Consider the following 25,521-nt stretch of genomic DNA (forward strand, 5'->3'; position numbering starts at 1 on the left):
AAAACCTCGTTAGTAAAAGATTTTTTAATTAGTATTTGTGCCAACTGAATTAAATGAAGTCTTCTCTGGAGCGCAAGCGTTGGATTTCTGAATAAATTGCTTGTTCTACCCATAGAACAAGGTAGAGCAGAAACGCTGTTTGAAGTATGTCTTCAAAGACAGGCAAAGACAATTGAAGTATCTGATATCAATACTGTACTTTGAGGGAGAGGAGAATTAATTCAGATATGTCTAATGAATGGCCCGCCTCTGCTAAGGGACTGACCCCACCTTTCACAGAGCACATGATTTTATTCATTCCTGTTCTTCTGTTTTGTTTATGCAGAAATCTTTAAAAGCCACTTCAGAATTACAATTCTAGTAATAAAGTTAAAACTTTTTAATTTGGGGGCTTTTGGACCACACCTGTCAGTGCTCAGGGACTACTACTGGCTCAGTGCTCAGCGGTTTCTGATGGTGTTGCTAGGGATCGAACTTGCTGATCTCCGACCCATAAACTTTACATTGTAAGTGATATATACAGCTCCTGAGACTGTGGGGGACCTTAAGGGGTGCCCATGAGCCAGACTCTCATACCTGATTTTACAGTGGAGTAAAATCCTTTAAAAGAGGGGTAAGAGTGGATAAAAGCTTTATTTATGACAGGGAAGACATGGTAATTACCACAATAAGATCCAAGTACAAAATAAAATTTAATGCACCATATTTTTGATGTCAGAGGTGAAAAATTAGTTATATAAATGAGAGTAAATAGTATGCTATATTCTTTTTTTTTTTTTTTTTTTTTTTGCTTTTTGGGTCACACCTGGCAATGCACAGGGGTTACTCCTGGCTCTTCACTCAGGAATTTCTACTGGGTGGTGCTCAAGGGACCATATGGGATGCTGGGATTCGAACCTGGGTCGGCTGAGTGCAAGGCAAACACCCTACCCGCTGTGCTATCACTCCAGCCCCAGTATGCTATATTCTATAAAATACTTTGAATTTTATTTATTTGGTTTGGGGTCCACACCTGGCTGTGCTCAGGGCTTATTCCTGGTTCTTTGCTCAAGGATCCTGGCAGGGCATATGGGGTGCTGGGGATAGAATCCAGGTTGATTGAATACAAGGCAAATGCCCTTCTCGCTGTACTCCGGCCCCCAAATGCTTTGAATTTCTTTATTTACACAGGTTAAAATCATATAGCAATTAATCATCACACACTTGAAGTTTCATTGGAGCAAGTAATAGGGAATCAATTAGTTATATGGCTGCCCAGGCAGGCCAGGTGAAGGGTGGGAGGGGACTGGGGACATTAGTGTTGGAACGTTGTATGCCTGAAATAACTCTATTATGAACAACTTTATTAATCTTTATTAATCATAGTATTAATAAGAACAACTTTATTAATCATAATGTCTTCATTGAAATTAAAAAAGAATAGGGCTTGGTCTTTTTCATATTTCAGAACTAGACTAAAGTTGGTTCTTGAATGTTGCTCTCAAACCCGTGTCCTTCCTTGGGTGCTCCCCAGATTCATCTTGGAGAGTGCAGTGGGGAGGGCCAAGCCCAGTTTGATCCCCAGCACTGTGAATGTGACCCCTGAGCACAACAGTTGTGGCCCTTACACCCAAATAAAAGAGGACAGGGGAACAGGAAAGAAGGAAGGTTCCAGTTAATTCTCTGCTGCATCATTTCTCAGTTGGGGGCCATATGGCGACCCCCTGTCCATAAGCCTCTCATAACTTTGGGGGACTCCCAGACAGTGCTCTAGAGGTCTGGGGGCGACACTTGCAATTCTCAGTCAACCAGGTCTGCTGGTCATGCACAGGCCTAAGGGTATGGGCTGCTTGGACCCCCCCAGTGCCTAGGGTCCTAGGGACCAGGTGGTGCGGACTGAAGATAATCTCTGTCTCAAGCATCTGCCTTTCTTTGCCCGCTTCTTCCAAGCAACTCTGCCCTTAATGTCAGGAAAATCTCCAATGCTGTCTCTGTTAGCAGGTCGGGCCTCGGCTAGAGCCAGAGAATAGAGACTTAGAAAGCAGACGCACTGGGGGGCAAGCCTCTTGCCCAGCCCTCTCTCTCAGGGTTGTATTCATCAAGCAGATGGTTGTGTGTTTGAGCACCAGCGTCTCCATCAATGAAACATGATAGGAAGTACCAGCCTCCAATACCAACCTCCCTGGGGCCTCGGGAGGAAGTCACAGTTTTCGCTACTGTTGTCTCAGCAGCCTGTTTATTGGTTTTGGTTTTGCACTGCGTGGAGACGCTCAGGGCTACTCCTCTCTGCGTCAGGACTCTCTCCTGGCGTGTCTGAAGACCAGCCCAGGCTGCGCTGTCCTGCCTGTGTGAATCATCTGAATCAGAAAGTTCCTGCCATCCTGCTGTTCTTCCTGGTAGAGGGCGGAGCCCAGACCCCAGGACGGGGAGGCCCAGCTGCCTCACCTTTGAGCCCCATGGTACTCCTGGCTGAGGTGTCTTCCCTGGCAACCTGGAGCTCTCTGTGGCACGTGAATCACATGGGGCCACCAGGAAACTCGCTGTTGTCTTGGAACGCAGCTAGGTTTCCTATCCATATGTTCTTTTTCTAGATTAGAGTGTCGTATTCACTTCCCATGACTTGGGTAATCCATGGCTTGGTGGGCTCGAAGCCACATTAGCTCGAGAGGCCTGAAAGCTCACACACCAGGGCCAGGCTGCACCCTCAGCACTTGCCTCTCCCCTCTTTCTTCTGTTTCTATTGAGGGTCATGGCAGGCCCTGGCATTGCTCAGTGTTTTGTCTTCATGGCTTTCTTCCCAGTGTCTGTCTGCATGTAGGTGATCCCCTCAGGCCACCACCATAGCTCAGGGCCCACCAAAGCTTAACTTGATTCTGGCTCTGGAGACCATATTTCTCTGTATTATGGACCAGCCCAAGTTCACCAGGGTCTGTTGTTGGGGCTGTACCTAAAAACCTCTGGGACCGACTCAGCTCTCCATTCGGCGCCTCCAGCCAGTGTTAATCAGAGCAAGCTTCTTGTTTTTATTTTTTTAATTAAAAAAAACTTTATTTTTTTAATTGAATCGCAGAAAGATACACAGTTACAAAGTTGGTCACGATTGGGTTTTAGTCATACAATGTTCCACCCAACCCTTCACCAGTGTACATTTCTCTCCTGCAGCCCCCTACCTGCCTCTATGGCAGATTCTCTCTCTCTTTCTCTTTCTCTCTCTCTCTCTCTCTCTCTCTCTCTCTCTCACCTTCTCCCTTTCACCTTCTTTCTCTCTCACAGAGCAAGTTTCTGAGTAGCTACCATCATCTTTCCTCAGGTTAATCATTTCCAATCAGAGATGTTTCAGAAAATGTTTTGAGTTTTTGTAAACCTGAGATAACAAGATCTATAAGATCTATCTTGGCTTTTTTCTTTCGTAAAGAAAGATCTTGTAGAGGTGGAAAATAGATGAGAGAGAGAGAGAGATGGAGAGAGAGAGACGGAGACCAAGACCACTGGCAGGTTCTTTAACTTGAGCCTGAGGAACAGTGGGTGGAAAGGCAGCCGAAACAGTGACAAGCCAGTTGACGAAAGTTTATGGCCTGGGTGTGAAGGTGCAGTTAGAGAGCTCCGCGTCCATTGGACACTCAGCAGCTACTGACAAGGCTGTGTGTTAGGTACAAGGAAGGTGTCCCAGGAGCATGGACATGAAGAACTGCTGGTTTGTCCGATGTGTGTGTGGGTCCCCGCTGCCTGATGCCGAGTCTGGGGTAGGTGTTGGCTGGGATCCCAGGATGCCAAGCTTCCGGCAGGGGACATGCATCACAGTTTACACGCCTGTGGGCCTCTCTGGCCCTGGCCCCCTGAACGTGAGCTGAAATCAGAGGGATTGGAAGCCCCTCTACTTCCTGCTCGCTTTCTGCTTAGGAATTCAACCTGCTTCTGTGTTGGGCATTATTCTGTGAACCAACCTTGTCACTTCTTAGAACACTGTCCACTTGTTTGGTTTTGGTTTTGGTTTTGGGTCTGGGGCCGGCGGAGGTGCCCAGAGCTCTCTCCTGGAGGCTCAGGATGGGGGCCCTGTGTGGTGTTGGGGGTTGAGCCCGGGTCAGTGCCTCTCTGTCCTATCTCTCTGGCCACACTGTCCTACCTAGGGGGAATCTTTTCTTCCTGGCTCTCTGTGCTCTCCTGTGGGGAACTAGGGGGGTGGGGGGACTCTGTGAAAGGACTGAGCCCGCTACCCCATCCCCTGCTACCTGACTTCCCGTCGGGTCCAGCCTGAGCCACTTCTAGGTGGCCCTGCCTCTGAAGGTTGTGTTACCTTGATAGAGCCTTTTACAACCTAACTTTAAATGTTTTCTTTTTATGACCTTTAAAAAAAAACCCAACATGTTTTCTCTTTGGAATCAGCGAAGAAAAGCGGGCTGCAGGCTGCCTAGGTGCAGGAGTGTGGCCATGTGGCCAGCTGCCCAGACTGGGTTGCATGGTGCTGTTCTCCTCACCCTGTGTCCCAGCTCCTCCCCCCAGGCTGAGAATGCAGAGGGGTTGAGTCTTAGCTGGCACGTGGGCTTTCATTTGGCGACCCGGTTGCCCAGCTCTCAAGTCTTCTGTGTATCGTTCTGGAAATAATTGCTCTCCCATGCTTTCTCTCATTTCTCCATGGTGGTGTCAGAGAGGAAAATCTTTCTTGCGCCTTGTTCTGCTCACTCTTTGTCACAGTGCAAACTAAACGGAAAAGGTGGAGTTTTGTCCATGCAGGTGGGAGTTCACAGAAACCGTAATTGAGAGAGGAGTTTATATACCATTTTATTTGGAGTGGGAGGGGGCCTTGAGGGAAAACCTGCCATTGTCAGGAAAACTCTGGGACCTGTCGGGGCATCCACACGTGGGGGATGTTTCCAGGACAAGTGTTTGAGTGTGGGCTTCTTGGTGGTCACGGGCTAGTGGGGCCTCTGTCCCCACACAGGGCCTCCTGGCCAGCGAGTCATTGGGGTGCCTCAGCTTTGAGGAAGGCAAGAGGGTCCAGAGACCAGACTCTTCTTTTTTTTTTTTTTTTTTTTTAAATAATTTTATTGAATCACCATGTGGAGGGTTACATAGTTCTCAGGATTATGTCGGTTATACAATTCTCAAACACCCTTCCCTTCACCAGTGCCCATCTCCCATCACCAACCCCCCCAGTATACCTGCCACCCCCTCCCACCTCCCCAGTCCCCACCCTTGTACATGATAAGTTCCACTTCGTTTATGCCTTATCTCGATTACATTCCATGTTTCAACACACAACTCACTACCATTGTTGGGGTTTCCCCCAAAAAAGGAAAGCAGTCCTATTGCCCAGGAGGCATTTGATAGTTCTCCACTGCTAAGAATATAGAGATATTAAGTCCCGCTGTTTGTTACATAACTTTTCTTTTTCCCCCTTGCCCCGCGCCACCGAGTTCACGCCTGTTTGGTAATCGCCACGCTGCCTGACAAGGGAAAAAAAAACCGAAAAGGATGGTTATTTCCCGTCATCGGCAGGCGTGGGGCTCTGGCTTAGTTGATAGACTAGTAGAGTTTCTGCAAGCAGTTTCTGGAACCGAAGGGCTTGCGCTGGTATCGGCTCCGGCTCGAGATTCCACCAGCGTCCCACTGTTCCATGTACATAATTTTTCCCCTTATATCCCATTCCCACGCCACCAGGTCTGTTTGCTTAATGGACATCACACTATGTTTGACACCACGCCGCGTTTCTTCCCGAGAAAGAAGGATATTTCTTCTCAGCCGGCGTGGGGATATAGCTTAGTTCAGTCTAGAGAGATGGCTACCACTTTGATTGCCTTCAATATTTCAGCAACAGACTTACTATTCTTGTTAGGATCTCCCACAAAAGTCCGACTCATTAAAAAGGGACATATTACATATTGCTGATGCTAAGATGACATTAGGTCGCGCGGCCGCGCGGTTTTGGGTTTCTGTATAAAGTCCAGGAAAAGTACAACCAGAAATATCACTACAAACTTTTACCCTTTTATGGTGCTCATAAGATGAAGAAGCCTAGAGAGAGGCTCGGCGTCTCCATTTTGCGCTCAGGAAAACCTCGGATCCTGCGCTGTGCTCAGGGGGGAGGTGTGGAGAGAGAGAGAGGTTAAAAGAATTGGGGGATGCCCGGCTCCCACTGTTTCAGCGCACCGTGGGGTCTCTGGTCCCATGCCGGAATTAGTTCAGTGGGCTGTTTGGAGTCCAAGAGCGCTTCCTTGGGCTCTTCCATCATGCTCGCTCCGCAGCAGGGTCCAAAGGGCAGACTCTTCTGAAACACCTGTCTCCCACCCCCAGCATTATTCTGGATCCAGGATGCTTGAATTGAAGGGGGTGTCCCACACAGAAGTCTCAGTAGGTTTCAAGGCTCGTCATGATGGCTCGATCCCATTTGCTTTTCAGCAGAGGTGAAATGTGGGGTTCCAGGGGCACATGCTAAGGGGCCCCACAACAGGGTCTCTGCTCGTGCTGCTTCTCTCCCAGGGGCTTCCTCCTGTTTCTGTTTCTGCCCCATTTAAAAATAATCTGTCAGGATGGGAGAAGCAGAGGTGCCCTGCCCGGCTGGCCCACAAACACGTGGCAGGTGCTGGCTGCAGATGTGGACAGTCCCCCTCACGCTGCCCCCCTGTGCGTAGGCACTGTAAGGAGTGCCCAGACACAGAGGATTTCCAGGCGGGTGAACCTGACAGGGTCACTCCAGAGATATTGGACAGTCATCAGAGGGACTGATAAAGACAGGCTCACTCACTGTTTCAGCCCTGGCAGCACCCAGGGGGCAGACACACGGTGAGAAAATTAGTAACCCATCAAAGGTGATAAAGACTTTGTGCATCTGTATTTTTTTAGGCCATGTTATTGCTTCTGAAAAGTCTTGATTGAAAGTCTAATTGTTTAAACAATTAGAGAGTCTTGTTGGACTATCCTAGATTTTGGAACAATGGAATTCTTCCTTCTGAGAAGTCCATATACCGTTTTCTGTATAGACTCGAAGACATGACAGTCCCCCCCAACAGTGAGTGAGGGAGTCTCTTCCCGCCCCATCCTCTAGTGCTGGTTGTTCTTGGTCTTTTTGATGCGTGCCACTCTCAGTGATGAGAGATGATGTCTAATTGGTTTTTGTCTGTTTGTTTGGGGGCCACACCTGACGATGCTTAGGACTTATTCCTGGCTCTGTGCTCAGGAATCACTCCTAGTGGGGCTTAGGGGACCATGTGTGTTGCCCATATGCAAGGCAAGCACCTTACCTGTTGTACTCTCTCCGGCCCCTCGTTTGATGTGCGTATCCCAATCATAAGGGGCGAGGAGCAGTTTCCATACGAAGCTCTTTGAATATGAGCTCAGTGCTCTCTCCTCCCTGGCAGACTGGAGTAGAATCATTGCCTGTCAGGCACGAACAGCCCAACTTAATCTTCTTAGAGCACCTTCTATTTTCACACTTTCTTGAAAGAAAATCCCTGAGAGAAGCAATGTCTAACATTACACATTTATTCCTTCTACTTGCAGACCTGCATTTCTTCTATTGTTATGTATATTGGGGTGTCACCTACCACTGGTAAACATAGTTTTTATTTTAATTAATTCACGTTAATTAAACACTGACTTTTAAAATACCTTTTCATAGCTCATCAGTCCTCCAGGTACCCAGCATCACCATTTTAATAAGTTTTTTCACTCCACCTTCAATTTGCTTATGTTAATTCACATTTCCTCCACGTCTTCCTATTACACAAATGACCTTTTAGGACAAGCAAGTAAATCAAGAAAGACTTGTGCCAGAACTCGGGCCGGAGGCGGTGGGAGTGGGTGTACGTGGTGTTTTGCTGATGCCTGCCCGGCTGTTGGTGCTCACCTGACTTGTTGCATTGAAAAGGTCGTGGCTGAGGAATCGTGCAGGCGGGACCCTCCCCAAGAGGACGACACCACGGAGCCTCAGAAGACCAGCCGGCGGAGATGGGGCTCAGGGAGGAGGTCCAGACCCCGGCCGCTGTCCGACTACGGCCACTTGGTCAGCCGCAGTTTGTCTATTCCTGAAGATGCAATCGCCGGAGACCCCCAGCAGGAGGCCAGTATGACCGGCGACCCGCAGCCAGGCATGGCCTCCGGGGACCCTGCAGGGCCGAGTGTGGGCTCGGGCTGCCCCAGAGGAAGCCGGAGAAGACGCCCCATCTCTGTGATAGGCGGGGTCAGCTTCTATGGCCAGAGGCGGACTGAGGAAATAGAGAATCTTCTGACCCAAGTAAGATCGGGTGTGCGTCGGCCAATGCCAGCGGCCCTGTACGTCCTGGCGCTTATCTCTGCCGCAGGCTCTACCGGCCACTGCTTTGCTCTTCTCCCTCTGCTCCAGGATGACCCTACTCTCCGCCTTTCCTTCTGACTCCTTGAAACATGTCTCTCGCAACTAACCACTGGTCGCTCGGACACTTGTCTCTCGCTCGGACTCTCATCTTATCTGGGAAACTAGTGTGCAGGTTGTTCCAAAGCAGCTGATATCTGAGTAAGGGTCAGGGGGTAGCAGTGCCTATTTAGGGAGCTCTCAAAGAAGAAATTTCTTTTATTTCTTTATTTTTTTGGGTGTTTGGGGCCATACCTGGCAGTGCTTCAGGCATATTCCTAACTATGTGCTTAGGGATTACTTCTGGTGGGGCTTGGGGAGGGGGAGCATAAGGGATGTTGGGGATCAAACCCAAGTCAGCCACATGTAAGGCAAATGCTGTATGCATATGCTATCCCAAAAAGAAATTCTTTTTATCAGTGTCCTCATTGACAACAGGTAAAGATAAGAGGGGAAAAAAAGAGAAAAAAAAATTTTTTTTTTTTGAAAGCACCAGGAGACGAGTGATTCCTCACATCCTGGATGTGATCAGCAATCTTTACCACTTAGTTGTAGCTTTATAGCTGCTTTGGCAATAGATTAGGATATTACTGTTTTGCCCTTTGTGAATCAAGAGCCAAAAAAAATCCCGTGAGGGTACAAAACATTTATATAGTGGCCCAGTTAAGGGGGAAATTCTGTTATTTGGCAAGACGAACAATTCAGCCTGGGCTGTTCTCGGAACAGGGTATGTATGAGGAAGTAGCAGTTTCAGGTTTGAAAATTGCTCACTGATAGTATCAGATAACTCACAGAATTCATTTTTAACGGAAATTATACATCACCGCAGAAACATATATTCACTCTCTGCCCTTGGAGCCCAGAACAGAGCCTCCTGTATCGCAGACGCACCCCAGACCTCTGCCCTAATTAAAGCGAATTCTCAATCAGGTTGGAAGCTCCTAGTCCCTTCTGTTAAGATGCTTTACGTGCCAGCAGTTATGCTGAACTTCACAGAGTGAGTGAAGCTGCGACGCCACGGCCCAGGACAGAGATTTTGAAGCACTTCGGGATGTTTTCACTTCCCAGCTCCTTCTGAAAGGCACCTGTGGGAAGGCAGTTTGGTGCCCTGCCAGCCAGCAGAGGGACGTGGGTGGGAATGGCCTGCCATGCTTCATCTTGGCATCAGTGTCAAGTCATTTGCTGATCTGTGGTGAGGCAGGAAAATTGAAGGGCCTGGCTAAGATTCTGAGAGAGCCGGGCACACGGGTGGAAGCCGGCGTTTCTCTAGGAGGAAATAGAACCAGGCTCTGTTGTAGGGAAACGGGACACAGATCTTGACAGAGGTGTGCAGAGTCAGCCAGTGGATGAGTCAGAGGGTGGCAGGGGCGCCACTGCTGGCTGGTACAGTGTGCCAGCCTGGCCATGGCCTTGGCACTGCCCAGCACGTTCCAGGCCTGCTTCTGGCAGCACCTCCCAGCCCCCTGGCCCTGCACATGCATGTGAGTCCCATCGCTTTCTGAAACTGCTTTTCTTCTGCTCAAACCCTTGCTTCTCCTGGGCCTCCCCTCGGCAGGGAAATGCACACATGAGCAAAGGGCCTGCGTGTCAGAGCTTCGGACTGCCCATGATGGCGGACAGCAACCCCATGTGCAGGGTCGGAGCCCCAAAGCCCGTGTGCGAGCAGCCCCGAGGTGAGCAGGCCCAGCCGCGCAGCTGTGCTTGTGGCTCACCAAGGCTGCCACTTCCTGGCATCTGCTCACAGGCTTTTGCTTTCCTTTTGCAGCCAGCAGCCAGGCCGCCCGTGCCCGCTCACCAGGTGCCCCCCTATAAAGCTGTCTCAGCCCGCTTCCGGCCGTTCACCTTCTCCCAGAGCACCCCAATTGGCCTGGACCGCGTGGGACGGCGGCGGCAGATGCGTGCATCCAATGGTGAGTCTCCCGCTGCGTGCCTGGTGACCGGCGAGGCTGGCCCCCTCCTCACTGCCTCCTCCTCCCCCCCTCGCCCACGATCCAGGATGTGAGGAATCACTCGTCTCCTGGTGCTTTCAAGTCTAAGCCCCAGTAGTTGGACTCTAGCTGGGGAAGCAGTCTCAGGATTACATCTGAGTTGGTTTTGTTTGGAGCCATGCGGCGGTGCTCTGGGCTTGCTCCTTATTCTGTGCTCGGGGATCACTCCTAGCGAGACTGTGGGACACTATGTCGTGCTGGGATTGAATCCAGGTCAGCCATAGGCAAGGAAAGTGCCTTTACTCCTGTACTGTTGCTCTGGCCCTTACCAGAACTTTTGAAAAACTCTTCGGATATTTGAGATTTACTAATTTACAGCTTGAACACTAAAGAAAATGATAGCACAGTTACTACTGTGCTGTCGTAGGGCTTGGTACTGGTCAGTTTGCGTTAATACTCCATGTTTGGGGAATGACTTTTGCATCCCTCCAAGAATCTTCCCCTCTGCTGCTATTCAGCCAGCATTGATGAGGGTCTTGGGCAGTGGCCTGGCCCAGCAGGCCCTGGGTGAGAGCGTTCGTGATAGGTCAGCACTTGCCTCGTGGCCAGCACTTGCCTCTGCTGCCACGTGGCGGGTCATTTCATGCCTTCAACAGCTGGGTGCCCTGGTGGACACTAATGTGGGCCTCGTTGACTGACAGGGCAGCCTGGGGGTCAGTAGGTGAGCTGCAGGGGGGATGCAGACTCGAACCTGTAGTCAGATAGGACTTTTGTTCCAAGAGCCAGAGTTTTAGGCATTAGATTACACTTTAACAGTCATTGTTTCAGCTGCTGAGCTTGCTTGCTTTTAAAACGTTTTTGGATTTGATTTGGGGTCACCCCCTTTGGTACTCAGGAGCTGTTCCTGGCATTGTTCAGGGTACCCCCAGTGCTGGAGGGGGAGCCCAGACTTCCTGCTGCCAACCAGGAGGGCCCACTGGGCCCGCTCCAGCGCTGCTGTCCTGTGGGGGAGGAGGGGAGGAGCTGGGCCACACCCAGTGGTGCTCAGGGCCTGCTGCTGGCCCCAGACCCTGGAGTGACCCCTGGTGGTGCTTAGGGGCTGCAGGGTGGAACCAAAGTCACGGTTGGCACAGCCCTTTATGAGGCGAGTGGCTGACCTCCTGTCCTGTCTCTCCGCCCCCTGGTGTCATGGTGAGGAGGATGACCTGACTGAGGGACAGGTTGGTTCTGGTTCCATCTGCCATTGATGGTCTGGGTGGGAAGTTCTCCACGTGGACATGGGGCCCAGGGCCACAGAGTATATGGGTTTAAGCAAGTCTCTCCTTTCAAGAGACTCAAGAAAGTCAAATCTGGAGAGCACTTAGTTTCCCGGGAGAGGTTGGGGCAGCAGACGGTCACGTATAAGGAGGGAAGGAAATCAAGGCTCTGAGTGAGAAGTCACTGGGTAAGGAGATGTTTGTACCAGGTTGAAGGGGTAACCCTGGCAGCCAGAAACAGGGCCAGGAAGGTCACTGATGGATTCTGACAAGGACATTCTTCCTGGATTCAGGGGCCCACTTGGCAGTGCTCAGGGGTTGCTGTTGGCCGTCTCTGGGGGACTGTGTGGTGCTGGGGGTCAAATTTAGGCCTCCTGCCTGTGACCCACATGCCCCAGCCTGCTGAGGTGTCTCCCCAATACCGACATCCCTGGCGGTGTTCAGGGTCAGGACCAGGCCGAGGAGCTGGAGGACAGGGAGGAAGAGCGAGGAAGTGTCACGGCCCTAATGTGGGAGGAGCAGTGGCAGTGACAGCCTGAGAGGGTACGAGGGGCTGAGGGGACAGGCACTAGAGGAAACATCTGTGCTCAGAGCTGAGGAACCGGACAGCCGAGTCCCCTCCCCCACCCCAGCGCCGGTTGTGCCTGTCCTTTCTGGGTGCTGGTCGCGTTCCCTGCTCATACTCCTAGGGAGCCCCCAGATCCTGCAGCTATTGACAGGTGTCTGCACCCGATTCCGATCTGGCCTCTCTCTCGCTCCTGCAGAGCCCTCTCCCCAACCCCCCCCCCGCAATTCCACGAGTCTCCATGATCTCCGTTCCCCCATCTCAGCATCCCTTCATTCAGAACTTCAAGCTCCCTGCCCTGGACACTAGGTGATAACCATACTTGCAGCCTGTCCTTTCTGCAGAGCAAATCAGCAGCGGCTCCCATTCTTTCTCTCTGATTCAGTTGACAACTTCTGGCAATATATTTTGAGAAAATTATCTGAAAGGTTCCAAAGAAAGAAACAAATGAAAACTTAACCTCCCCCCACCCCCCCCCACACACACCTTGCCAAGTGTTCTTTTGACAAGATTTGTTGTGACACAAAAATTAAAGCAAGGTTAATGTCCAGTTACATTGGAATGGGGGAGATGGCTTTGAAGTACTTGGCTAGGTACTTTGAAGTACTTGGTTAGGTGGTGGGAGGTGGATGGAGGTGGATGGAGGCTAGGTGCTTAGGAGAACCTGAAAAATAGCTGCTATGATCTAAAGATAACAGGCGGAAGTGAAGTCGCCGGGTGCTTTATTAACTTGCCAGGGCTGCTAGAGCAGCATTCTGCAGCTCAGTTGACCTCAGCAGCAGGTGTTGATCTCACTTCCGGAGGCGGGACGTCCATAGTCAGGGTGTCTGAAGGGCTGGTCCCTTCCCGGGGCCATGGGAGCATCCCCCTGGCCTCCTTCTCGTGTGTGGCTCCAGTAACCTGTGCCCTGGCATCACATCTCCCCAAGTCAATTGGACCGATGATTCACTTTCGCTTCATTATTTATAAAGAATTTTACTTCCAAATAAGGTTGCATTCGCTGATGCACTTGGATTTCAGCATCTTTTTGTTACTGGTGGTAGTGGGAGAGAGGAGTTAGAATCCAACTCCTAACATATCCTGATGGAATGTGTGTTGTATACATATGTGTGGTCATGATAGTTAACAACACTAGGCAACAATTAAATGGTATTATCGGGTGGTGGGGAGGAGGAGGTGAGGTTGGGAGTGGGGAGATTGGTAGGTTAAGTGGAGGTTGGTGGTGGGAGGTGGGTGGAGGGGAGGTACGTGGCTGGGAGGTACATGGGTGGGAGGTAAGTGGGTGGAAGACCAGTGGTCAGACTCTGGATGACCATTTCTCATGGAGGATGGACATGAATGAGCACTGTAGAACCTCACCGGGAGCAGCTTGGCTGGCTTCCTTCATTTCCATGGTTGGTCTCTGCCCCCACCCCCTGTGGGTGCTGTCCCTGCTGTAGTGCTTATATAGCCCCTGGGTGCCACTCGCCAGGCGCCAGGCCCATGCGCCGCAGTGCTTAGGCCCCACCATGGTGTCTGCAGGGGCTGAGCACTGGCACAGACTCACTGCAGTGCTTGCCCAGGGCCACCCCCCTCCAGGCTGCACTCTCTCATCCTGGATGTGGTCACCTGGAGACAGAGCACTGCTGGGACACGGGGTGGCGCCTCATATAGTGCCGAGGGGCTTCTGCGCTGCGCTTAAGCATGCACTTGCCGAGGAGGCATTTTTGCCCTGGAGAAATCATTGGACCCCTTTATTGTTCTTTTATTTTTATTGTGGTGATCCTTGTAGGGCTTCTGAGGCAGGTTCAGGGAACAGTTACCCCTCCACACCTACCACCCCACAGAAGCTCCCCACTGCCGCTTTGGTGACTTCAGTTCCGCATCATCCAAGGCTTAGCAGTTCCAGGCTCACTCGGTTCCTTTGCCTTCCTCTGAGGTAGATGGCTCAGGGTTTGTCTGCCTCGTTCTGACTTCCTGTCCTTAGCATGCCACCCGCCTTTCAGTCTTCTTGTCACAGGAGGCAAGATTTCATCTTCCGGTGTGCGGAGCTATGTTTCCGTGGCAGCCTGTGTTTGCCTGCTCTGTTCTTTTGCCACTTGTGGTTGTTCGACACCGAGGTTGCTAGCAGACTCTTGCTATTGTCAGTGCTCCTGGGAACAGGGGCGTGCCAAAGTCTCTTCAAGTGAGTGTTTCTGTGTCCTTGCATCCATGCCCAGAGTGGAATTGTTGGATCATGTGAGCACTAGGGGTAATGTTTTGAGAAATCTCCATCCTGTTCTCCACGAGACAGACTCAGTTTACCTCCCTGCTGCTGTGTGTGGCTTCCTCTTTTCTCCACGCTCCCATACTCTGGCTGGCACAAGTGGGTTTTGGATTTCTGGGCATGGGTGTGAGCAGATGATGGCTATCTCACCGAGGACGCTCACCTGTGAGGAACCACATTTAAACACTCTCAAATTGAAAAGCTCCAAAGACTCACTGGTTTCCAGACATCACTGGGAACAGAGTTAGAGTATTTTTAATTTTTTTGTAACTGGAGGCAAATTTAAGCCATAGAGTGGGAGACAAAAAAGAAATTGGCTATTTTCATATATGAGAGCCATGTTCAATCCCCTCAGTCAACAGACTGCAAAAATGTGTGAGCCATGCTCTGTTTTTATCCTTTGGCACTCAGCAGAGAATAAAGTTATCTCAGAAGGTGCACAGTCTAAGCATGCAGAGAGACCCTGCCAGTCAGTTGGGTCAGCTCCCTGATTGCTCTTTCCAGCAGGGTCAGGTCCTCCCAACAGGGTCAGCTCTGTTATGGAAATGTCCATTGCGACCAGCTTCCCCCAGGTAGCTGTCTAGTTCCTTCATGGTCCGTATCATCAACTTTGTTGGGGAGATAACCCATGGTTCAGTCTCCATTCCTGCATGGGGCGTACTTTGTCAATATAACCCAGAGAACGCATCAAGATGAAGAAATGAGTTGACACTTGGTGAGATAATGTCCACCCAGTTGTGACACAACCTCTTTCTGCTGTGGGATTCACAGGGGGTATCTTGCACGCTCACTGGGGCGAGTGTCTTCTGATTTCAGTGTAGTCTGTTCTAGCTAATCATGCTCTTCCTCAAACCACCCTGGCCTGTTTTTTGATTGCACATTGCTCTGTGCCTTTCCACTGCATCCAAACCGAGGCCTTACTCAGAGCTAGTTCTATCTTGAGCATCTCCCCTTCCCGAGAGCACGAGCCACCAGAGTCGAAGGGCCCCTAGGGGAGGAGTAAGGAGAAATTGTGAGGGCAGGCCTGGGGCCCACTTAAAGTTCACCTGGCTTCTGCTTGGCAGTAGACCCAGAAACCGAGCCCACTTGATGTCTGAGTTGGGTCTGTTCTCTGCTCATTAGTTTTGGCTGTTTTGTGCTACTGGAATCAGACAGGACCGGTTTTACTCTCCACTCAAAATTCTCTTCTACAGTCTCATCTCAGTGACCAAGCTGACTTCGTTGCCTGCTTCAAAAACTGCAGCTGCCCTTCCTGTGTCACATGTCCCACCTACATGTGGGTTCTGGACTCAATTGCGACAGAAACTCTCTGTCCAGCTTCTGAGCCTAGAGACTCACAACCTATTGCCCAGGGAGTGCTTATGAGATCATTTCTATTGTGATTGTCTCTGATCTTAGCATCTTTCCACATGCCAACAACTGCCTTCTTGTGTATCCGTAGACACTGGTAGGTCATAAGCCACCTAGGTGCTGGAATGGTGCCATTGAAGACACAGCTTCCGGTCCATGCCACCCAAATGAAGACATTTCTTTAATCAAATAAAATGTATTATTGATAAACTATACATGCAACAGTTGTAGAATGTGAGCCTTGTTTTTACTAACCAGTTTTTATTATGCTTTTCAAACATATTGAGGTTCTGTGGTTTACAATATACTGTTAATGACAGCTTTTATGCCTATAGTTCCAACACCACACCTATCACCAGTGTTTGCACCTCAGGGACCCTGACACCTCCTATTTTAGGCCCCCCGACTCAGTTATATGGATCAGCTCTCCCGTTGTGTTGCCTTTAGCCCTTTGTAGCTACCTTGATGTCCTTTAAGTCCCCTGAGAGAGACCACTGTGGAACTGTCCCTTTCATTCCGACTGATTTCACTCAACATGATATCCTCTCGTTTGATCCTTGGCATGGCAAATGGCATAGTTTTGTACTAACCAGCTTCAGAGCCTCATTTGGAGGCAAGTCAAGGAATTTTCACATGGAATGAGTATTTAGTGACACCAAGAAACTTTTATTTTGTTAATCTTTATTTTATTTTTATATTACATATTTATTAAATATGCATTTACTTATTTAAATATTTATTAAATTTTTATTAAAGGGCTGGAGTGATAGCACAGTGAGTAGGGTATTCACCTTGCACGCCACCAACCCGGGTTCGATTCCTCTGCCCCTCTTGGAGAGCCCAGCAAGCTACTGAGAGTATCTCGCCCACACAACAGAGCCTGGCAAGCTACCCGTGGCGTATTCAATATGCCAAAAACAGTAACAACAAGTCACAATGGAGACATTACTGGTGCCTGCTCGAATAAATCGATGAGCAACAGGATGACAGTGACAGCGATTGACTAAAGTATTAAATATCTAATGTTTATCTTAACATTACTTTTTGATTATAGCTATTTTAAGGTCTTAGTGTTTATAATACACACTGTAGTATTTTATGCATGAACTGAAATTTGTTTTTAGAGCTGGAGTAATACTACCAGTGGGTAATTCCTGCCTTGCGCATGGCTTACCCAGATTCAATCCCTTGCACCCCCTGCGCAGTGCCAGGAGTGATTCCCTGAACACAAAGCCAGGAGTAAGTTCTGAGCACCACTGGGTGTGGCTTAACCCAAATAAAGAATGGATTTGTCTTCAAATGTTCCAAAAACTGGGGGAAAGTAGTTGAAAAAAGTGTTAAAATATTAATGTATCTTGCTTCATCATGCAGATTCCTGAGTTTAAATTATTCTGTAATAATGCATCTTTATATTTACTTATTTGGGTTTGGGGCTTAGAACTAGCAGGATTCAGAACTCAGGTGGCTCCTGGCATACTCGAGGATCCTGTGATGCTGGGATCCACCCCAGGGCTTCTGCCTGCAAGCCACGTGCTTCAGCCCTCTGAGCTGTCTCCCCAGGCCTTCTTTTGGGGTAGGGAGGGGAGTGCTGGGACTCGAGTCCTAGCTATCAAATATGCCTTGCCAGTATTCTACTGCTGAGCTGTGTCCCCAGCCCAGACAATTTTAATATATTGAAACTATGTTTCCTCCGTCCTGGTAACATGCTCTCAGGACCTCCAAATCAGGTCAGCCCACAAGGGGTGGGAGAGCTGGGAGGCTGGGCTGAGGCATTACAGTGAATGTGCAGATCCCAACTTCATTCCTGGTACCACAGATGGTCCCTGGGACACACAGCCAGAAGGACCCTAAGCACAGCTAAGAGTAAGTCTTGACTATCAGTGATGTACCCTCCCCTCTGCCCCTTGAGAAAGGGACATGCCCACAACTGAATTTTTCTCAAAATGTAAGATCTTGACCAGTTTCATTTCATTTGTTGTTGATGGTGGTGGGGGTGGGGGTGGGGAGTGGGGATTGGGCCACACCTGGCGATACTCAGGGGTCACTCCTGGCTCTGCACTCAGGAATCACTCCTGGGGTGCTTGGGAACCATATGGGCTACTGGGGATCGAATCTGGGTATCATTTGGTATCTAGCAGAGAATAAGGTGTTGCAGAAAGTGTCTATTCTAGCATGTAAGGATCCTGGCCAGTCAGTAGGGTCACCTTCCAGATTGTTCTTTCCAGCAAGGTCAGGTCCTTCCCTCCCTTCTAGAGAATCCATTGTATAAAGAATCCATTGTAATCAATATTCCATGTAGTTGATTGGTTCCTTCATGGGCCGTATTATTAACTTTATTGGGGAACTGCCTGTCCTTGCTCTCCACTCTTCCCTAGGGCCTTCCTTTTCAAAATAACCCAGAGAGAGCTGGAGTGTTCGCACAGCGGGGAGGGCATTTGCCTTGCACGCAGCCGACCCAGGTTCGATTCCCACCATCCCATATGGTCCCCTGAACACCACCAGGAGTGATTCCTGAGTGCAGAGCCAGGAGTAACCCCTGTGCATTGTCGGGTGTGACCCAAAAAGCAAAATAATAATAATAATAATAATAATAATAATAATAATAATAACAACCCAGAGAAAGCATCTTCTTGAGGCCGTGCACTAGGCAAGCACCCATCTCCTGCCCTGTCCGGCCCCTTGCTTTGTTTCTTTAAATGACTTTCTCCTTTTCAGGGGAATGTGAGTGTCCCCTCTCTGGACTTCCAGCCCTGGCCATGCTCTTTGGTTGTGCTTCTTATTTCTCTCTCGCTTTGCCAGAGTCACGCCTTATCTCCCTACTCAGGCATGCTCCTGTTCAGTGAGGCGCCCCCATCTCCCGCCAGACTGCACGGGTGTGGTACTTGGAATGACAGGCCCCAGTTCATGAATCATGGGTGCTCAGATAAGCTTAGGGTGGGAGGCTTCGGGCGGCGTGCCAACACCCTGGCAGTACCTGCAGCTCTCTCTTCCCCAGTCGCAGCTGAACACGCCAGATGCTGTGAGAACTGGCTCAGTGAACTGTCTCTGCTCTGCCTCGCATGATGCTCTTGCATGACGCTCTTCTTTCCCTCATGGCCTACCTGCTCTCTCTCATTTTCCCATACTTACTCCCTTTTTGTCTGTTTCTGTTTTGTTCGGGGCCATCTGTGGTGGGGCTTGGGGTTTTCTCCTGGCTCTGTGCTAGGGTTCACTCCTGACAGGGCTCGGGACCATATGGGGTGGTGGGCTCGAACCCGCGTTGGCCACATGCAAGTCAAGCCCCTTACCCTCCACTTTTTTCCTTGTCCCTTACTAGTCTATTTTCATCATTTTCAAAAATTTTCATTTTCATGTTTATTCTAGCCTCTTTCTACTCATCCCCATAGGTAGTTCAGATTAGTTTATTCCTGTGATGTGAATCAAGCAATTACCTGAACTAGTATCCAGAAAGAAAAAAATGTTCTGTTTTCTTAGCTATTTCACTAAGACTCTGAATTATAAGTGAAAAGGAATAAAGCACACCCCTGCACTGAAGGCAGTAGAAGTGGGTGGGCTCACAGTTCAGAATATTGGACCAGAACAATAATACAGCAGGTAGAGCGTTTTCCTTGCACACAGTTGATCCCGCTTTCAATCCCCAGCATCCCATATATCGCCCCCCTACAAACACCACCATGAATAATTCCTGAGTATGAACCAGGAGTAACCCCTGAGCATTGCCAGGTGTGGCCCCAAAGCAAACAAAGCTAAACTAAAAAAGAATATGGTGAGTCCCCTTTAATACCTGACTCATAGTTTTGTTTTTTTTTTTAATTTATCTATTTTTAATTCGTGAATCACCCTGAGGGCACATTTACAGATTTGTACACTTTTGTGCTTATGCTTCCCTCATACAAAGTTCGGGAACCCATCCCTTCACCAGTGCCCATTCTCCACCACCAGTAAACCCAGCATCCCTCCCACCCTCCCCGATCCCATCTCCCCCCACCCCACCCTGCCACTGTGGCAGGGCATTCCCTTCTGTTCTCTCTCTCTAATTAGCTGTTGTGGTTTGCAATAAAGGTGTTGAGTGGCCACTGTGCTCAGTCTCTAGCCCTCATTCAGGCCACAACTCCCTTCCCCCATATGGCCTTCGACTACATTATAGTTGGTGATCCCTTCTCTGAGTTGCCCTTTCCCCAGAATGTGAGGCCAGCCTCCAAGCCATGGAGTCAACCTCCTAGTACTTATTTCTACAATTCTTGGGTGTTAGTCTCCCACTCTGTTATTCTATATACCCTAGATGAGTGCAATCTTTCTATGTCTGTCTCTCTCTTTCTGACTCATTTCACTCAGCATGAAACTTTTCATGCCCATCCACTTAAATACAAAATTCGTGACCTCCTTTTTTCTGACAGCTGCATAGTATTCCATTGTATAGATGTACCAAAGTTTCCTCAGCCAGTCATCCGTTCTAGGGCATTCGGGTTTTTTCCAGATTCTGGCTATTGTAAATAGTGCTGCGATGAACATACATGTGCAGATGTTGTTTCGATTATACTTTTTTGCCTCTCTGGGATATATTCCCAGCAGTGGTATTGCTGGGTCAAATGGGAGCTCAACCTCTAATTTTTTGAGAGTCGTCCATATTGTTTTCCAGAAGGGCTGAACCAGTCGGCATTCCCACCAGCAGTGTAGAAGGGTCCCTTTCTCCCCACATCCTCTCCAACAGCGGTTGCTTTTGTTCTTTTGGATGTGTGCTAGTCTCTGTGGTGTGAGGTGGTATCTCGTGGTTGTTTTGATCTGCATCTCTCTGATGATTAGTGATGTAGAGCACTTTTTCATGTGCCTTTTGGCCATTCGTATCTCTTCCTTGGTAAAGTTTCTGTTCATTTCTTTGCCCCATTTTTTGATGGGGTTGGATGTTTTCTTCTTGTAGAGTTCAACCAATGCTTTATATACCATTGATATCAACCCCTTATCTGATGGGTATTGTGTAAATATCCTTTCCCATTCTGTGGATAGTCTTTGGATTCTGGTCACTGTATCTTTTGCGGTGCAGAAGCTTTTTAGTTTAATGCAGTCCCATTTGTTGATCTCTGTTTTTACTAGATTGCTGAGTTCTGTGTCACCTTTGAAGATACCTTTATCTTCAATATCGTGGAGGGTTTTGCCAACCTTGTCTTCAATGTACCTTATGGTTTGTGGTCGAATGTTGAGGTCTTTAATCCATTTTGATCTGACTTTTGTGCATGGTGTCAGGTCAAGGTCTAAGCCCATTTTTTTGCATGTAGTTGTCCAGTTGTTCCAGCACCCTTTGTTGAAGAGACTTTCCATGTTCCACTTCACATCTCTTGCTCCCTTATCAAAGATTAGATGATCATACATTTGGGGTTGTGTGTAGGGATATTCCACCCTGTTCCATTGGTCTACGGCTCTGCCTTTGTTCCAGTACCATGCTGTTTTAATTGTTACTGCTTTGTAGTAGAGTTTGAGGTTGGGGAGGGTGATGCCTCCCATCATCTTTTTCCCAAGAATTGTTTTAGCTATCCGTGGGCGTTTGTTGTTCCATATGAATTTTAGGATTGCTTGATCCATTTCTTTGAAGAATGGCATGGGTATACTTATAGGGATCACGTTGAATCTGTATAATGCTTTGGGGAGTATTGTCATTTTGACAATATTGATTCTCCCTATCTATGAGCAAGGTATATGTTTCCATTTTCTCATGTCTTCTTTTATTTCATGGAGTAGCGTTTTGTAGTTTTCTTTGTAGAGGTCTTTTACATCCTTGGTTAAGCTGATTCCGAGGTACTTGATTTTCTGGGGCACGATTGTGAATGGGATTGCTTTTTTCGTGTCCCTTTCCTCTGCCTCATTGTTTGTATATAGGAAAGCCATGGATTTTTGCGTATTGATTTTGTAGCCTGCAACTTTACTGTATAAGTCTATTGTTTCTAAGAGTTTCTTAGTAGAGGCTTTGGGCTCCTCTAGATATAGTATCATATCATCTGCAAATAGTGAGAGTTTGATTTCTTCCTTTTCTATCTGGATGCCCTTGATCTCTTTTTCTTGTCTAACAGCTATCGCAAGTACTTCCAGTACTATATTGAAGAGAAGTGGTGAAAGTGGGCATCCTTGTCTTGTGCCTGATCTTAGAGGAAAGGCCCTTAGTTTTTCTCCATTGTGAATAATGCTTGCCGTAGGCTTGTGGTAGATGGCTTCGACTATCTTGAGGAAAGTTCCTCCAAAACCCATTTTGGTGAGAGTTTTCATCATGAACGGATGTTGAATCTTGTCGAATGCTTTCTCTGCATCTATTGATATGATCATATGGTTTTTATCTTTACTTTTGTTGATATGATGGATTATGTTGATCGATTTCCGGATGTTAAACCATCCCTGCATCCCCGGGATGAATCCCACTTGGTCATGGTGTATGATCTTCTTGATGAGTTGTTGGATCCTATTTGCTAGTATTTTGTTGAGGATCTTCGCATCGGTGTTCATCAGGGATATTGGTCTATAATTTTCTTTCTTAGTGGTGTCTTTGTTTGGTTTTGGTATTAGGGCGATGTGTGCTTCATAGAAACTGTTTGGGAGAGTTCCTGTTTTTTCAATTTCCTGGAAAAGCTTGAGGAAAATTGGCAACAGGTCTTCTTGGAATGTTTGAAAGAATTCACCAGTGAATCCATCTGGGCCTGGGCTTTTGCTTTTGGGGAGATTTTTTATTACAGTTTCAATTTCCTTAACATTAATGGGTCTATTCAAGTATTCCAAGTCTTCTTTGTTCAGACTTGGGAGTTTGTAGGAGTCAAGGAATTCATCCATTTCTTTTAGGTTCTCTTGTTTTGTGGCGTATAGACCTTCGAAGTAGTCTCTAATGATCTTTTGAATCTCACTGGTTTCTGTTATAATGTCCCCCTTTTCATTTCTGATTCGATTTATTAGGGTTCTCTCTCTCTCTTTCTTTGTGAGTCTTGCTAGCGGTTTATCAATCTTATTTATTTTCTCGAAGAACCAGCTCTTTGTTTCATTGATCTTTCGGATTGTCTTTTTGGTTTCGATGTCATTAATTTCGGCTCTAATTTTTATTATTTCTTTCCTTCGGTCTGGTTTGGGTTCCTTTTTCTGGTCCTTTTCTAAGGTCTTGAGCTGTGAAGTCAAATTCTCTATGTGGGCCCTTTCTTCCCTCCTGAGGAATGCTTGGAGAGCTATAAATTTTCCCCTTAACACGGCTTTAGCTGCGTCCCATAGGTTTTGATAACTCGTGTCCTCATTTTCATTTGTTTCTAAGTATTTCTTGATTTCTTCTTTGATTTCCTTTCTGACCCACTCATTGTTCAGCATTGAGTTGTTTAGTTTCCAGGTGTTTGATTTGGTTCTCCGTGTCGGTGTGTGGTTGGCTTCTATCTTCAGCACTTCGTGGTCTGAAAAGATGGTTGATACAATTTCTATTTTTCTGATTCTATTGAGGTATGTTCTGGGGCCCAGTACATGGTCTATTTTGGAAAATGTTCCGTGTGCACTGGAAAAGAATGTGTATTCTTTCTTTTGGGGGTGTAAAGCCCTGTATAGGTCTATTAGGCCTCTCTCTTCAATTTCTTCTTTCAGAGACCTGACTCATAGTTTTAAGTGAAATTACAACATGTAACAGAACTAAGTCCAGAATCATGGTAGCTTTTTTAATTTTTCTCTTCATTATCACAATATAAGGCTGGAATAATAGCACAGATAGCATGCAACTGACCTGGCTTCAATCCCCAGCACCCCATATAGTCCCCTGAATACCAGCCTAATGTACGCCCCTCCCCCCAATTAACAATATAATGGTATTCAAGGATGTACTGTGCTTGTTACTTGTTATAGTAATTTTTGTGGTGGCAAAGATTGAATCTAGCTTCTCTGCACAGAAAGCAAGAGTTCTGTTACTGAGACTCAATCCCTTCCCATTTTTTTTCTTTTTGGGTCACACCCGGCGATGCACAGGGGTCACTCCTGGCTCTGCACTAAGGAATTACCCCTGGCGGTGCTCAGGGGACCATAGGGGATGCTGGGAATCGAACCTGCGTCGGATGCGTGCAAGGCAAACTCCCTACCCACTGTGCTATTGCTCCAGCCCCGTTATTCCCTTTCCACTTTTAATAAAATTTAAAAGCTGCTGTGTTAAGCAATAATACAGTAGAGCATTTTTTAGAGCAGAGCAAAATTAGGTATAATTAAAAATAGGAAGAAAAAGAGAAAATTGGGTTGAAGCAATAGCATGACCAACCAGAGTTCTCTCTGGTACCACATAGGCCTCCCGGAGAGAGGGTCAGGATTTAGCTCTGAGCACAGCCGATGTGCCTTTCCACCCCTCAGGAAAAACAAAGAAGAAAAATAAGATAGTTTTCTGAAAGAATACAGATATAATAAGTTGACCTACTTGGACATTTTAGGGCCATAAAGCTTTCTGTATTAAATGCTTGATTTGATCTTAAGGGTTTTGTTTGGGGTTTTTTTTTTTGCATTTTTTTTTATGATTATAGTCAATTTTTTGCAAGCTCGGAGAGATTGCAGATAGATTCCAGCCCTCTGGTGACCACAGCTGGAATCTGTCTTCAATTGAGTGATGTAATAATCTGAGCTGCTAGCAGTGGGACTGGAAAATTATAAATCATTAGCATCCAGCCACACTTTTCATTAGAAAATGGTCAAACAGTCTGGGCTCCCAGAACTGGCTGAGGGGTGCAGTGTCCTTTGTAGGCATCGGGACCAGCACTGCTGTTTGGGGGTCCCTGGAAGCACCACAAAGGTGGCAAACCCCAACACATACAGCCTAGAGTTTGTGGGGCCCTGATCACAGCAACAAAACACAAGGAGAAAGAGAAAGGGTTGGGGGAGACCCAGTCTCTAGCATATTCATATATATGCTACATATGACCTATCTGTACTTTATAGAACCTCTTGACCTATAGACAGAACAAGGCCCCAATTTTAGGCTGGTCAACCTGCTGGTGAAGGCCGTGGCACAGCCAGTGTGGGGTGAGGGGAGGAACTGGTTCATAAGCTTAGCCGGGAAGGATTTTTAAATCCTGGTTCTCTTGTCATTAAGAAAGTAACAGTAACAAAAATATTGCAGCCCGGGGGTGAGTACAGTGAGTAAGATAGTTGCTTGCCTTTACAGCTGACCAGGTTAGATTCCCCAGCACCTGATATGGTCCCTGGAGCACCACCTGGAGTGATCCCTGAGCATAGAGCTAGGAGTCAGCCCTGAGCAGCACTAGGTGTGGCCCAAAAGCTAACATAAAAAAAATTACCTGTTACCTTCAGGTTGGTATTTGGCCACTAGAATTGTTAGGCATAAGGATTAGAAATTTCTAACATCAAATGACACCTTGATGAAATCTAATGCACTGTCAGTTTAACCTTTGGCCTCAAGAACAAGTGGACTGTTGCTGCTTTCAGTGCACAATGCTTCCAGCATTGCCATGTCCACCTGGGGCACGGTCCCATATCCCTGTAGCCACTTTTCTGTTCCTTCTGCACCGGGAAGAAGTAGCCTGAGCCTGGCTTTCTGCAAATCAGGCTGGGAAGCTAGGATACCCGAGGTGTGGAAGCCCGGCTCCTGCAAGCCAGAACCCCCAACCTGAGCTCCTGTTAACTGGGCTCTTTGCAAGCTGAGCTCCTGTAAGCCAGGATCCCCTAAGCTGAGTGAGCTCCTCGAGCCAAGCTCCTGCAAGCCCCGCTGGGGAGCCACACAGGCAGTTTTCCCAGGGTGTTATTGCAGGGACACTGGCATCACCTTGCTAATGCCAGTGACAGTGCCAGAGGAATGGCACTGAAGGAAGGGCTGCACCACGGGGTGGAGCCTGGCAGGCCAGGCCCTGGTTCTGGCTTTGGGGTTGGGCTGT

At 48.1% G+C, this 25,521-nt stretch overlaps 1 protein-coding gene across 4 annotated transcripts in view; it reads left to right on the forward strand.

Annotated features, from left to right (window-relative positions):
• SPATA13 (spermatogenesis associated 13) overlaps positions 1-25,521 on the forward strand; it is a 329,725-nt gene that overhangs the window by 265,309 nt on the left and 38,895 nt on the right. For 3 of the 4 annotated variants that reach the window (XM_055136723.1, XM_055136727.1, XM_055136732.1), the window contains 2 exons: positions 7,844-8,209; positions 10,071-10,215. In XM_055136723.1, coding sequence (XP_054992698.1) covers positions 7,844-8,209; positions 10,071-10,215 — 511 coding nt within the window. The remainder of the gene's footprint in view (positions 1-7,843; positions 8,210-10,070; positions 10,216-25,521) is intronic. The other variant, XM_055136734.1, reaches the window with a different exon arrangement.

This window comes from Sorex araneus, chromosome 1 (assembly GCF_027595985.1).
Source record: "Sorex araneus isolate mSorAra2 chromosome 1, mSorAra2.pri, whole genome shotgun sequence".
Taxonomy (NCBI): domain Eukaryota; kingdom Metazoa; phylum Chordata; class Mammalia; order Eulipotyphla; family Soricidae; genus Sorex; species Sorex araneus.